The sequence below is a fragment of the Hypomesus transpacificus genome, chromosome 24 (genome assembly GCF_021917145.1).
Source record: "Hypomesus transpacificus isolate Combined female chromosome 24, fHypTra1, whole genome shotgun sequence".
Classification (NCBI taxonomy): Eukaryota; Metazoa; Chordata; class Actinopteri; order Osmeriformes; family Osmeridae; genus Hypomesus; species Hypomesus transpacificus.
The window spans coordinates 1,905,966-1,921,281 of NC_061083.1; the positions used below are offsets into that span (position 1 = coordinate 1,905,966).

The 15,316-nt window shown below is 44.0% G+C and overlaps 1 protein-coding gene across 4 annotated transcripts in view; it reads right to left on the minus strand.

Annotated features, from left to right (window-relative positions):
- Positions 1-962: 962 nt before the first annotated feature.
- Positions 963-15,316, minus strand: part of LOC124486747 (EGF-like repeat and discoidin I-like domain-containing protein 3) — an 82,360-nt gene continuing 68,006 nt past the window's right edge. For all 4 annotated transcript variants that reach the window (XM_047048537.1, XM_047048539.1, XM_047048538.1 and 1 more), the window contains 2 exons: positions 10,540-10,695; positions 963-3,501 (listed from right to left, as the gene is read on the minus strand). In XM_047048537.1, coding sequence (XP_046904493.1) covers positions 3,352-3,501; positions 10,540-10,695 — 306 coding nt within the window. In that variant the 3' untranslated portion in view covers positions 963-3,351. The remainder of the gene's footprint in view (positions 3,502-10,539; positions 10,696-15,316) is intronic.

Below are 15,316 nucleotides of genomic sequence, written 5' to 3' on the forward strand. Positions count from 1 at the left end.
GTTGGATACAGAGGGGACACGAGTTTCTTAGTCACTTTGATATAAAAATGTGTATGGGTGAAATTCAAGGTCATGGTCTGACGTGTTTGTTTTCTGAGAGAAAGAAATACTATTAGAAGATAAAGTTCTGACTGCCAGGTGTATTGGAAACAGATGACCACGCATGAATTCCTTTTTCTGTCTGTCAGTTAGCAAAGTGCTGACAGTCTTTTTTGTTTGTTATGGACAGTGAACCTGCAGCAACCATTGAGTTTATTTGTGACTATACTTTGCAAAATGCCTACCGTACTTACATTACGCGTGGCTGTGTCGGTTTGTACTGGGACCACAAATGAGGCATTAAATTAAATATATCACGCTGATATATTTTTTGCTGTGCCACTTAGCGTAGAATACTTGGAGGTAGAGTCTGGAATAGGATCACAGTGTTGTGCATGTTAGGACACTCTTAGCCCTGTATTGATCTGTTTCCGGTTGAAATACCACAGAGGAAGTGTTCAACCACCAGCAGCTGTGGCTGAAGCACCTGTTAAACCACACCCTCACTCAGCGTCCCGATCTTTTGTTTAACCAATCATGCCTTAATGGATGAGACAAGCAGGCTAAACAGATTGTTTTCTAATCAGGTTTTAATTGCCATGCAACTTCACTCACCTGAGTTACGAGGCAATTATCTCGACACACTGGCACTCAGATAATGGAATCATTAGTGGACAGTGCGGCTTGATGTTTGGCATTCAACTCACGTTTAAATCCGCCATCACTGCCCAGATGGTTAAGCATGAAGAGCCATAGTCACTCAGTATGGTAAGCTCAAAGCAGATCAATAAAGGATACGTACTGTAGCAAAGCCGCTCCATACCATGCACCGCATTGTCAAATGACAATATTAATGCCTCATAAGAATGTGGGCAACATCTTTCTGATGTATGTTCAAAAACAACATGGAAGCAGATGGATTCACAGACATCTTTTATTGGTCAAACTGAAGGAGCTCTCGCTTGAAGCAACATCTTTTTTTTTAATACTGTACACGGTCATAGATTTTTCACTCTCTCCTCTGCGGGCTTGCCAGGATATAATTGGTACGTTTGCTAGATAGCACTTGATACTCAGACGGAGGAGATAAAACAATAACGTGGAAATACACATAGAGGTACAAAACTGAGGATGAATCGGATCTTTTGCTTCCCCTTAACTTGAAACAGAATGTTTTTCGAAGCACACCACACGATGTGTGTAAAGTATTCTACACCCGTTCCAATATATATATTTTTTTTCATCAAATGTGCCTGTGGACATTTTTGATACTGCATCCTTTCTTGTTCGTCATATGTCATGCAGACAACTCCAATGGTCTTTGTAAATCCTATTCTGTGAAAAGTGCACACAGGCAGCAGTCTACTGAGATCAATCAAGCTGAGAGCCTCAGACAAAAGAAAAGCCATACAAGAGTTTCTTGTAAACAGCTCGACAAAAGCCATTATATTTATATATATAAAAAATAACATGATGCCTAGCCAATTACGTCCAATAGAAAAAACATGTTAGTTACATGATGCTTAGCTGTGTCGATGTATCTACAAATTGACAGACTCTGATTAACACCGATAACCACTTCACATGTCCATAGATGTAGTCACAAAACCTTTACATCAGGGTGAATAGGGTTTGGGATTATCAACATGAGTTGGGGTATGTTTGGTAGAGAAAGTCTCAAACTGCACTGTGTATACGTATCTGGGTTTTCTTTTCTAAATGGCATCGCACAAACATTTTTACAGTCAAGTGGCTGTATTCCCAAATATTTAGTAAAAATTTGTACAATGGCAATTCACTGACTGTTTTGACCTTTATATTCATTAATTTTATTTAGTTTATCAAACAAAACAAATCACCTTATGTATGCCATTTCTAACTTTTAAATGCAAAAGTGAAATACAGTGATATATCAATGGTATTATTATTTAAAATAAAAACAAGATATTTATACAATTAAAAACTCTGTGTATGCTTTTTTTTCTTTTTTGGAAAGGCATGAATATAAACTATACCGTCATAATATATATGTCGTTAAAGAAAATAGAAAGCCTTGATGTCTGAGTGCAACATGATTGTTTGTTTAATCTTTAATTTTTTAGTTTTGCCTATAAGAAAGACTACATCTATTTTAGATATGTTTACAAGAGGTTGTGACTCAAACATAAAAATTATAATAGGCTATGCGAGGATGACATCTGTCCTGAGCTTTTCAATTGAAATTCGATCTCAATGGCAAATAAAATAAATGACAAATAAGACACAATTATAGAAACGGACAAACCCATGAAAAATAAAGTATAAAATTACAAAAGTGTGATTTAATTCCCAAGCACATATCTTGCAAACAAGAACTTTAAACACTAAATACACTCAAATAAATTACATATGGAAAATGACAAAGCATTAGGAAACTTAAACTAAAGACAGCTCACAAACCTCAGTGTCAATACTGTTGTATGACTTCCGGCAACACCAATTGCATGTCATCCAGCAGATTAGCCACTCTATAAGACTTTGCAGTGTGTATCAGAACCATTAAAAATACACGTAAAAATAGATCCCCTGGTTGAAGATATTGTTCTTAGGGAAGGAGTTTTAATTAAATGATTAGTCATAGTATACATTAAGTATCATAATTAATGGACCATGCAGTTATTTTGTGTTTTACATATAATACAAAAAGCATCGCTATTGTTTTGATACATGGTTTAATGTCAACGTCAGTAATGGTCATAGCACGTCTCGAAGAAGTGTCTTTAATCAAAAGTAAAAATATATTTGATACTGCAATATTTAGTTGTGATCTTTTAACGATTTGCTGGATATCTCTGCAATGAGTTTCAGTGGGTTAATCATGTCTAATGATGCATATTGGACAAGTTTCATGTCTTTGTTAAAAAGTGACACTGTACAGTAGCTTCCATTGTAATTAGTTTAAACCACAGTGAGGTCACCCTTCCATCACCCCCCCCCCCCCCACCCACCCACCCCTCCCCGCATATATCTTGCACAAGTTAATTCCAAACATGATGGAAAAAATCTTGAGAGCAATATAAAGACATTGACCACAAAAAAAGAGGAAAGTAAAAGACGGAAGTGGGACAAGGGCAGGTCTAAATCATTGTACAAAAAAAAACAACTGCAACCCACCAAAACCCAAATGCTTATTCTTGAAAAATCCATTGGAAATTGATTTCTTTTTACAGGTTGCACAGTTTCTATTGACATACTGGATCTGGGATGGACGCTCCAGTATACAAAGGGGAAAGGAGGGGGAAGGGGAGAGGGAGATATGAGGACAGAAGGTGTTTAATCTTCCTCTGTGCATCCAAGTAACTCTGCACGCATAGTGATCCTGCCATACCACGACCAGGGAAGGATCCGGATGAATCGGGCATAGATGGGAGGGTCTATCACGTTCTTTCTGTGTGTGTCATTGTCAAAGTTTCCTTGGAAGACCTGTGAACGACAACAACAGGATTACCAGATCATGCTGCAAGCACACACCATTGGACCAGTGAACCAGATGGAAACAGAGAGATCACAAAGGTGAGAGAGAGCCCACACCAAGTCAAAGACCGTCACATTGAAAGCCACTGTACACATATGACACAACTCGATGCACTGCTCTCTCGATTTGACGAACGGTCGGAATGCGTCGATGGTCTGAGTTCCAAGTCAACCGTTCGCAACCGAAAATATCTTTTAGACAGGAAATTCGACAACATATCAGAAGAAAATCTGCAGTTTCTATGTTGATTCATAGCAACTGGAGCAAGAACAACAACAACACAAACAAGCCTAATGGGTAGATAGGAATGCACCCTCTGCTGCTGATAATTAGAAGCCTTGTGTCTGCGGTATTGTTAATCGACAGTAGAACAAAGTATAATGTGGGATAGATACACCTATGGGGACAGCGTCATTGTAGGCTGTGATCATTTCAATTAAACAAGCGTGATTATGACTCTAATTGGAATGTAATGGGACTCCTCATTATGTGAAATGAAAAAAACAGAAAAAAACCCCCCAGCAGGTATTGGAAACATCCGGAGAGGTTGACTTCAGAAGACTGTGAACCTTACCAAATGACCAGCCCAACACGTGCATTACCAGCGTCGACATCCATCACAGGATAAGGGTACTTTACAACGCCATGAACACACCTGATGAATCTTCGGGCACTTTCCTCATTGTGTGTCCCGCATGTGTTTAGACATGAATGCATCACAACGAGTAATGTGCAGTTTGTTATTTGAAATGTGTTTGTTGCTGCCCGACCTGAAGAGGATTTGGGCGGAAAACATTCAGCCCTTGAAAAAGTGGTTATTTTTCACGCAAAATAAGCCCACTCCTTCCTGCTAGAGGAGAGCAGGAGGATCCCTGTATTATCCTCTCGCCGCAGGCCACTTCATGGCCACTTTGGTTCTCAAACTATTCCAGAAACCTCTAAAATCAAGTTAATTCTCTCTCCAGGGAGTATGTTCTCGCAACGGCCCTGAGTGTGACTATGAAAAGTCCTCATCTTATGTCCTCATCGCAACATGGACTCCGTGGAAACTTAACGTTGTTCTCTGTGAGAGCAACGCCATTACTGCAGTTTCACAAAGGATAAAGGATGCGCCGGATCACGTTATTTACAAGAACCCTACCCGACCTGGTGCATCAACTCTTGGATTTTCCGAATGAACCAATCTTGCTTCTATTTGCAACTTTGTTATTGTGACATGAGCGAGACGCATGACTGCAGAATGCCAGTCTATATCGGTGCTCTTCATCCGTAGCCTAAGAGGATCTTTCAGCACTCCAATTAAAACAGCAGTCACTGAAAATGTGTGAACACCACCCCAGTAAGAACCTGTGAAGTGGGAGGGACCGTCAAAGACTTAACATACGCAATGTAAGGGGGGTGTCAGATGGCTGAGCAGTTAGGGAGTCGGACTATTCATCAGAAGGCTGTTGGTTCGATTCCCGGCCTTGCCAAATGTCGTTGTGTCCTTGGGCAGGGCACTTCACCCTACTTGCCTCGGGAGAATGTCCCTGCACTTACTGTAACTCGCTCTGGATAAGAGCGTCTGCTAAATGACTAAATGTAATGTAAGAGAAACAATGCCATTCCATTGGCATTCAAGTCTATGCAGTGGAAGTGGTTGGGATCGAAACATCGCGTATCGTGAGCAACATCAATTTACAGATTGCGTGTACAATTGGCGTGTGAGCTCCAGCGTTCATTCTGACATACTCCTTGGCGAAGGTTTTTTGAGAGAAGCATGATTGTGTTATAGACCATAGCCAGGGAGGAATGTGAGGTCATGCTGGTGGTACACCATCAGTCAGGAGGAGCATGAGGGGACTTCCCCTGGCTATAAGGTGTAATTGTTCCTCATCAGCATGCAAGGATTGTAACAAGCTCCTAGACCTTGGCTGGAGAGTGAACACGTGTGGAGACTGACAAATCTCCTCCAGACCAACGAAGACTGCGCGCACACAAACCTTCTCGGATACACGTGGACACTATGTACATAGACTCACAGACACACGCACACACATGCACACATATGCACGTAACCAAAACTCAAATCCAGGGATTATACAACCCTCTTGCCTTTCTGCGCTCTTCTCTGAGTGTGTTTTTCCAGACTGCAAGTGGTACAAAGCTATATTTATGTCTATGGATATAACATCCTGAAGAGTACAGTCAAGGACAAACTTGCTCTTATACTCCATTCTTTTTCCTCCCAAGACTTCTCTCATGCCATCACTAGTTGTCTCCTTTTCACCTACGTTGAAGTTCAGATCTGAGTTTGTTTTTGTTGTCATCTTAACTTCTGTAGACAAACACAAACATCAGAGCTCAGCACCCTCGTCTTACCTCCTCTCCTTTTCTGCCTCGCCAGACTTACGCTGAATACTCGATTTCTGAACTTAAAACAGTTGAGCAACTGAATAGAAAAAAAAGCATGAAATATTCAACCTTTCCTCACCCTACCTACTTTTATTCCGTCTCCACTTTGACGCCTGTGTTCTTGCTAAGTCGCTGACTGAACGAGTCTCCGGGGCAGCCGGAAAATTCCGAAATAGTAACAGTTCCTGCATGTAATTAATGACCTCCCTGTGTTTATTGTGTAGATGCTAATTCAACTCCAGAGTGTGGAGCTGAGGTGCGTATGGTAGATGTAAGCCTCAACATCCGGTTCTGCGCTTGGAAGGTCAACTGGTCCCTCGTCAGGATAAACCAGAAGCCTACAATGGGAAGTACAGCTGGAATTCCACCGTCACCAGCAAGTCTGATTAAGCAGTTGCTATTTTCAGATGGGTAAAAGAGGATAAAACCTTTGGTTGTGTCATGGAAATGAATTGATGAGATACCGCTGATTTAGCAACAGATTATGCTTCTGCAATGAAACATTTTAGTCAAGGTCTTTCTTTATAGACAGAGCTTGCTAATGGATTTCGAAACTCATTTTCCCCTTCCACCTGAAGAGTCATGATCGGAGCAAAAGAACCGGTTGGATGAGACAGAGTAGTCAAATCCTTCAAGACAGAGTAGTCAAATAACCGTCAGAAATCACTCTCTGTGGAGGAAGGCTACTCACAGAATATATTTATTACGCCCACGAACTATCAAGGCATATTTTATTGTGGAGGAATGAAGTTGAGGTGCAAAACTATTTCAAAAGAGGTCTTCAATCAAATTGTTGTTTTTATTTATTTTTTATACTGAACACATTTTGTGTGTGTTTGATATATAGTACAGTTCAATGACAGTCTCTGGAACTCAGACACAATAAAAGGTGAATCAATCACTAAAGTATTACCAAAAACATTCATGTGGCAGAAATAATACACATTAGAGGAATATAAAAACACAAGCCAGGAAGCCCATAAAAACAAAAGTTGAGTGATTGATGATTTGGGTCTCTTCTACACTGCCAGCCTATATATATATAATTGTGTTGAACATGAAATGAGCCAGAAAATCACAAAAAAAACTAAACAAAAGTAAAGAGCAATTTGCAGTCACGAATAAGAGAGAGGGAGAGGGGAGAGAGAGAGAGAGAGAGAGAGAGAGAGGGAGAGAGAGAGAGAGAGAGAGAGAGAGGAGAGAGAGAGAGAGAGAGAGAGAGAGAGAGAGAGAGAGAGAGAGAGAGAGAGGAGAGAGAGAGAGAGAGAGAGAGAGAAAGGAATAGAGGATGATATTTCTTGACTTGTCAATGTCAGTTTAACTTCTGAAACAGTACCCTACATGGATCGAGTAAAATCTTTTGAAAACAGACCTTGTGCAATTCTATTACCAGCCAAGGTGCAATACTTTTTAATCTCAAGAATGTCTTGAAGATATATCAAAAGACAAGTCATGAAATAGTCTGGGTGGAGCAGCCGGCTTTGGAAGCTTACAAACAGCCTGGGTTCATGTCCTCAGAGTGCAGTCCCTCTGTCCTCCCAGAGTAGAAACCAAGCCTCCGACATCCGTAAACAAACGCATCAATCCGTTTGCTCTCGCCGACTCGTCAAGGATGACTGCGACGCTATGCTACGCTAACACTGTGCGCTTCCTGCAGGGCTTGCTGTGAATGCATATTGCCGTCCTGTCCTTTCCTGGGTCACTGGCCCTCCCTCTCTCCCTCCGCTGCCATCCACTGGCTGGTGGCTGGGTACCGAACGGCCCGTCGTCTGTTCTGCACCATGCTTTCGTTTTGACCCTGGAGCCTGCGTGGCTCACTGACATTGATTTTCCTGGCTGAGCTCCGTCAAGGATATACCTTGCTGGTGGAGCTCATGGGGGGCTCTCGAGGTCCAATCCTGGCCACATGCCATTATTTGATCCTGCCACGAGAGCCAAGAGTGCAGGCCTCTCTGTCCTTTTCACTTCCAGCTACGTAGTTAGCGCAGACAGTTGGGGCGCTACAAGGCAATCTCAGCTCTATCCGGCCTTCACGGGAAAGCCAGTAGATGACCACCAGAGGAGGGCCTGTTTGGCTCAATCCAATCAACGTTCTCAAGCCAACCACTTCCTCCGGCAGAAGGCAATAAGACCCAATCAAAGTTAATTTTGACCCGTGAGCACGAGGTTCGGATGCAGTAGCATACAGAGTGCAGCCAAGACCCTCCGGAGAAGGAGGAAGCCAAGGCTATTAGTGGCTAATCCGAAACTACGATTGTATTTACTACCATCTAACATGGGGTTACCCTCTGACCTAAAGGGAATAGCTAGTTCCACAAGCTAATTAACCCCCTGGCACCCAAGTGGAGCACCATTAAGCAGGAATCAATTACGTTTGTGCTTAATTTCCCCTAGCATGGTGTGTTCATATTGACAAGGAGTAACCGTAGCAAACGGAATTAGGTCCCTGTGAGTGTGCAGAATTGTGACACCAAAGCAAGGGTGACATTGAATCAATTCTCTGTCAAGGGAATCACGTTTTTACCATTATTTTAATTGTTTTCAGGTGCAACACTTCTTAAGTAATCTATTGTCTTTTGAATGTCTAGACATTTCAGCCCAGCTGTCCTAGGGTGAGATTTCAGTGCAAATGTATACACAGTAGATACATACACAAGCAGAGGTAATGGTGGAGGAATGTCTGTTGGTTTCTGTATGCTGACAGATTCTCCTCCTCTCTCTATCTAGATCTGACTGCCTACAGCCTCTGCCACCCAGGGGCACAGGAGTGGGAGAGCTGAGGAGAATACCTAATCTCCTGCTGCTTACCCAAAAGTAGAAATCAAGTCTCCCCACCTCTCTCTCTCTCTCTCTCTCTCTCTCTCTCTCTCTCTCTCTCTCTCTCTCCTCTCTCTCTCTCTCTCTCTCTCTCTCTCTCTCTCTCTCTCTCTCTCTCTCCCTCTCTCTCCCTGTCTCTCTCTCTCTCTCTCTCTCTCTCTCGCACACACAGTCTGTAGTGTGACAGGGAGAGCCTCTGGAGCCCAGCCGTCCAACGTGTCCTCCAGCATTAATGGGCTGCTCCACTTGATTGAAAAGGGACAACACCTTGAACAGTTGCAAGCTCCTCACAGCCCCATCCAGGGAAATGCTGATTACCGTTCCTGGAGGCCGAAACTAAAGCCGCCCAGCTCCTAATATAGAGAGGCTCTAATGGAGTCTGTATCCTTGGTTCTGCTCTGATACGACAGCAATGTTACCGTACGGTGACGTTTTACACAACTTGACTTGAACGTGTTATTACAGCCTCGATATCTGTATACACAATGTATAATCTCCGATCCTGAGGAGAGACTGTTTTTCATGAAGCCCCCTTTAATCTTTTCTCTCTTTTCGTTTTCTTTTCTTCTTTTTTTTCCCTTCGTCTTCCGTGGGAGGATTGCCAAACGTTTGGAAGTCATCCAGGGCTCAGAATTGAGATTGTGTGGCTGAAAATCACACTCAGTAAGCAGTGGCCCACATCCAAAGATCATCCTGGGTGTTGAAATTATAAACTCCTCGAGCGAGGCATTTGAGCAGTGGGGACAGAGAAATGTTTTTGGTCACGGGCTGCTAAACTGGCCATCTATTGGCAGATGAGGGTATAAACTGACGTGTGTTCCTTGGAGGGTATGTCGTAGCAAGTCGCTATCGTACTTCTGTTCAAGAAATCTCCTTTTCAGCTCTGTCTCTGATTTACCTCAAAGTGGAAGCTAGCGTAACAAAAAACGCATTAAAAAAACAAATTGCTAATTTGGTGATTTGTTAACTGTTTTCCGTAGACACTTTTGGGATTGTAGACCATTGCTTGTTAACCCGATGACACATGCAGTGTTTTCTCCAGGCCTTAGGAACACCAAGATATCTGACATTTACCCTTTGCTAATTATAATGCACTGGGTTTGGTCAGTCGACCCAATCTGCTTAGCACACGTGCATGAGCGTGTGCACACAGGTCCCCTGAGCTAATTATGAGAAGGGATGAGGGAAGCTTTTTTACAAACAGGGTAAGAGAGCTAAACAGGGCACATTCCCCGCCAAAAACGCACCAACAGGCTCCAGCGCTCGTCCCAGTGCCATTCTCCTGATAGCGACACGCTAAGCTGACAAGGCACCCTATCCGTCTGCGCGGGCCCCCAATGCCAGAGACTGACACGTGTGCTCCTCTGAAGGGCCGCAAACAAGATCCCTGCCGCGGCGCCGGCCAGAACTGCTCAACAACGCTGGCTTATCTGATCCTGGTCGGGGAGAGGTAGAGAGAGCTAGGCCTTCGCTAGGCTGGGCTGGTGTTGCTGATAAGGAGGCGCTGCGCTGACAGAGTTTGGAAGAGACAGTGCCGGGGTATACGCATGCTGGTACAATAGCTTGAATTATTTCGTTCATTCTTTCAATTGCTGTTTTGTGGAGTTTTTGTATGTGTCCGTTTCTTTTGTTTCTTCCTGCAGTTTTCCATTCATGCTGGGTCTTATTTGTTAGCATTTGTCACGTCAGGCTATTGTAGACTGCGTCACCTCATTCTAACTGCATAATATATGGATTATATTTATGTGTGTTTTTGTGGAGAGTTGATGTCTCACCTTGTCCTTTCTCTGCTTTTCATCTTGATATACGAGCCACCTTTCTCCGTTGTTGCTGTACGCCACTTTGTAGGAGCCAACAAACTGGACATGGCCAAAGTCTTTAGCTCCCTGGGTGATGATGCCGGTGACCTTGGTGGGAATGAGCATGTCCATCTAATAGAGAGAGAAAGAGAAAGACAGAGAGAGAGGGAGGGGAAGACATTTGAAACATATTTTTCCCTCACAAACTCAAGCAGTGAATAGTGAAATGCACAAATACATTTTCTGTGACAAGTAAGCATCTTTCTGTCTAATCTCCTGAGAAGATTTATGAAGACATTGTACATTTGGGTGCAAGGAGTCAGCTTCAATTATTCACAGAATATTGAACAACCAGGCTGAGCCTACAACCTCGCCTCAGCAAAACAGAAATCGCAGGCCGCAGCAGCTTCTAAGACCCCGGCAGCGCTATTTGGGTTAATTTTTTATACGCTCTCATTTGCTGCATACTCTTTATAGTGCAACACTGGGCCGTAAACACATAGCTGTTAGCTTTATTGACTTTTTGTAGTTCAATTATGGTTCATTATTTAGAGCTGCACTAAACTAGTGTTGTTTGTGATGGGAGTCAAGCCTGGACCAGCACAAACAAGCTGATGGCCCCCTGTCTTGCTGACTCAACTACTACAAAGGTAAAGGTGTAGTGCAATTATAGACAATTAAGTCAATGGTTTGCCTGAGTCCCAATATTACTACATTGCTGATCATGTTCAATAAACAATGCATGTCCAAAATGCTTGAAAATAACAACTCGGTTGAACCTACTGTGAAAGTACCTGGGTCGCTAGCTCTGTGAATTGGACTAACACAAAACTGGATATGGACGGAATCATCTTAAGCGAAGGACTCTGGGAGTGTCAAGTTCATCATTCACGACTGGGTGAATCAAAAATGCTTTGCTTCAGATGAGAACAACTGTTTTGTCTGTGGTATATAGCAAACAAAGACTGTCTCCCAGGGAAGATTAAGGGTGGAATAAGGTAACTGTGTAATTGCAGGTATTACTGTAATGCCTTGCCCCCAAAAAATCAGGAAAATTGCAGCGCAAAATCTTTAACAAGCAGGTCACCAAAAGCAAAACCTTCAAAATAGAAAAACACTGACTGGATTATATTGTACTGAAGAAAATGTTTCTCTGAGTCAAAGGGTGGGTGATGACATGCACTTATGAACAATATCCATATCCATAAAACTCTGGCCTCACACGAGATAGGATTATGGACCTCGAATAGCCTCAGGGAACTCGAACAAGCGTTGCCCAACATTAAGTGGCAGAGGCTCAATAGCTAACAGTCTGAATAACGTTGTGGCACAGACCGGCGCCTATGTGCGATCCACACAAATGTGAACTACAGCAGAGCAACATGCCGGACAAAGCACAGTACAAGTTGAAGGACAGAGGTATGATCTGCTTTCACATGAAAATGAATTAAACTGATTACGCAGAGCGAAAGAAAGTAGGACAGAGCCAGAAGAAAAATGCAATTTCCTGCATTGTATCCACAGCATCCAGGGCCTATATATCAAACTAATTACTTGGACAGAAAGCAAACTGTAGATGTGGTAAGGTGTCACCCTGCTCTGACACAACAAAAAACAGGCATTAAAGATAGAATGAGGCCCAAATAGACAAACAAATATCTTTCTCCAGCAAACAGTACTGTCTCTCAAAGCGACTCAATAAAGACTTGACACATTGCAATCCATTTCCACAGATATGAAACAACACCACGCACCCTAATGTGATACACCCACTAATACCCTGTCCCCACAGTGTTGGAAAACACTATACGAGATCAAAATGAGCTAGCTACTCAGGCGTGGTCCTCTCAGGAGAAGCCACACATTGCAGCCGTGTGTCTCAGTGTGTGTCTCTGTCTCTGAGCTTGAGACTGAAACAAGAGGCTCTCCTCGGGAACCCCAGGGGTCTGGTTCCTTGGAGAGGGCCCGCTGTGCAGGCAGGTAGGCAGGCACAGGCACGAGGCCTTGACTTGTACAGGAGGCTGAGAGGTGCGAGACGCTTCCATCTCTGCTTGGGCATTTTCTTTCTCAGCTCCCACAAACTGAAATGAGATGAGTGCGGAGTATGAAGAACTGGAAAGCTCTTCCTGGGTCTTACTGGAACCGTGCCAGTTCAGGACTACGGCAGAGCGCAGAGCTGCAGCAGTTCCGCCTCGTATTTACCTCTTAGACGTCGCCTGGAGACCAAGCACCCATGAGTTGACCCCGTTTTGCTGTGAATTTACTATCCACGAGCCTCCTTCTTCAAAGTGAGAACAACTGAGACCCTTGTCTCTTCCTTCTTCGAACAAGCATCCCTCTGTGTCTAAGAAGGGTAGGGTGTGTGCACGTGGTGCATTTAAACAGATCTAAACAACCGCATTTCTTTCATAATTGCAATAATGGCGGTGGCTTTGTGAAGAAATAACAGGACCCTGAAGAAACTGAGACAGAGGCTCCTGGAGGGTGAATTCCTTCATTGAGAGCGGAGCGACACTCTGCATTGTGCGGCTTTGATTACCCTCCAGACGCAGAGCGCAGAGGTAATCTCATTCTGGCCAACCATTCGAGTCTGCCACCAAAACAAAGGCGCGCTTGAAGGGGAACCTGTAATTGCTGTCACAGGTAGCGGTCAAAATAGACGACCGCCCCCAGAGCTCCCGGCTCCAAACACTTTGATGGTCCAAACCAAATTAGAGGCCAAGATAAGCTTGTTAGAGCTAGGCTTTCTCCCCTCCCTACCGCCAATTCCCCTTCGAACACTCTTAACCCAGGAGAACCGAGGGCTTTTGAAGTCTGTGCTGCAACCTCTGGATGCTTGTGGCGGAGGGATGCTGAGGGGAAAAAATAAACCCTGGAATTATTTTCCTCTTCTTCTCAGAAGTGTTAGAGACAATTCAAGCAATGCCGTCTGTTTCCCCAGCAGCGGAAAAAAAAACTAAACCAAAAAAACAAACAGTCTATTCACAGAAAACGACGTGATAATTAATTAGCATTGCGTATACACTACCTCGGATTGAAGGGGGGCGGCCAGCGCCACACGGCGGGGCAGAGACGCCATGTGTCACACAAACAGACAACTGGAGAGTAAGTAAGGGAAAAGACAAGAGGCAACCCCCCCCAACCCTCCCAGTCTGCTCATTAAGATGAGAGCTGGCGTGTAAACCCCGTGTCTGTATTTGAAGTGGGGACGTCGGAGGAGGATGAAAAGAGCAAATGGCTGCTTCACAAGGCACGGGATTCGACTGCTTCACGGTGCGCTGTGCATCCGCAGCACCCAGCTAGCAGCTCCCTCCAGCTGTGCTAATTTAATTGTGTGTGTTGAAGACTCACTTAATCTACACCGCTCGTATACCCTGACCCAGTTTATAGCCTGCGGGAAGTGTGTGTGTGTGTGTGTGTGCGCGTGTGTGTGGGGTATCCACAGGAGCCAGGGTAGTGTACGTACAGTTCACACAGGCATGTGGATTTTACAAGATGAACCACAGTCCATCAACTCCACCATGGGGCGGCCAGCAAACTTAAAACAGAGGTAAGAGTGTAAAACTGGGCTGTCGGTGCATTTCTCTGGTTTTCCATTGCGTGGAGACTGCATCCAATTGTCTTCACAATTCTAAAATGGGTCTGCCTGTAATAGGGAGTCAGATGGCTGAGCGGTGAGGGAGTCGGGCTAGTAATCAGAAGGTTACCGGATCGATTCCCCGCCGGGTCAAATGATGTTGTGTCCTTGGGCAAGGCACTTCACCCTACTTGCCTCGGGGAGAATGTCCCTGTACTTACTGTAAGTCGCTCTGGATAAGAGCGTCTGCTAAATGACTAAATGTAAATGTAATAGGCTAATTTCAAGAATTTTATTTGAATGCGTTGAAAAGCAGATGGCAGATGAAAACAACATTAGCTGGTTACAGTCCAATGTTTCGAGGATGTGGCCTGTTCACAGACTGTACGTTTTTCCAGGGTCCCCTCAGAGAAAAAGCTACAAGAAAAAGAAAAAGCTACAAGGTAACACCCACACACACGCACACACACACACACACACTCCTTCACAACTGTAACGCCTTTCACGACCAACTGTGTCCGCATGGGGTGACGGGATGTCAAGTCCTATCAGGCGTCTGCCGAGCATTGACACGGCGAGAAAGGAGCTCTGTCGAGTGTCGAAAGTGGAGACACCTCAAGGCTGAACTCGGCTGTGGTAAACTGTCATGCCGCCAAGACTCGAAGCTCTGAGGACCAGCGTGAGACTAGCCGGCATGTGCTAAGTACCGGACACGCAAACACAGATCTTTCCTCTGCCACTAACATCGATCAGTGTGAAATGCTTTTAAAGGTGCTAAATGTTGCCAGCCTGACCTTGGTGGTCTTACAGTTACTGTGCTTATGAGAATCGAGTGTGTGGTGATTCCAGCATTCCTCAGACAGTAAATGGGGGGTCGTTTGGCAGGGCCTCTGTTAGTTATGGATAGGTGTCAAATGTTGGCCAGTTGTTTATGGCCAAATGACAGTGAGCTGTAAGTCACAGCAGTATATCCAGTTTCTATATTTATATCCAGTATGTATACATACACTACACAGCTCTTTGAAATACACTGTGAATTAAAGGAGATTAACGTTATGCAGGTCGAGTGATGGGCCAATTAGTTTCACACGGCCTTTGTATCAGTATGCGTCTCATCCCCTCGTCCTTCTTTCCCTCGCTCTCTCCTTTCCTCCTTCCCTCCATTTATCACCACCT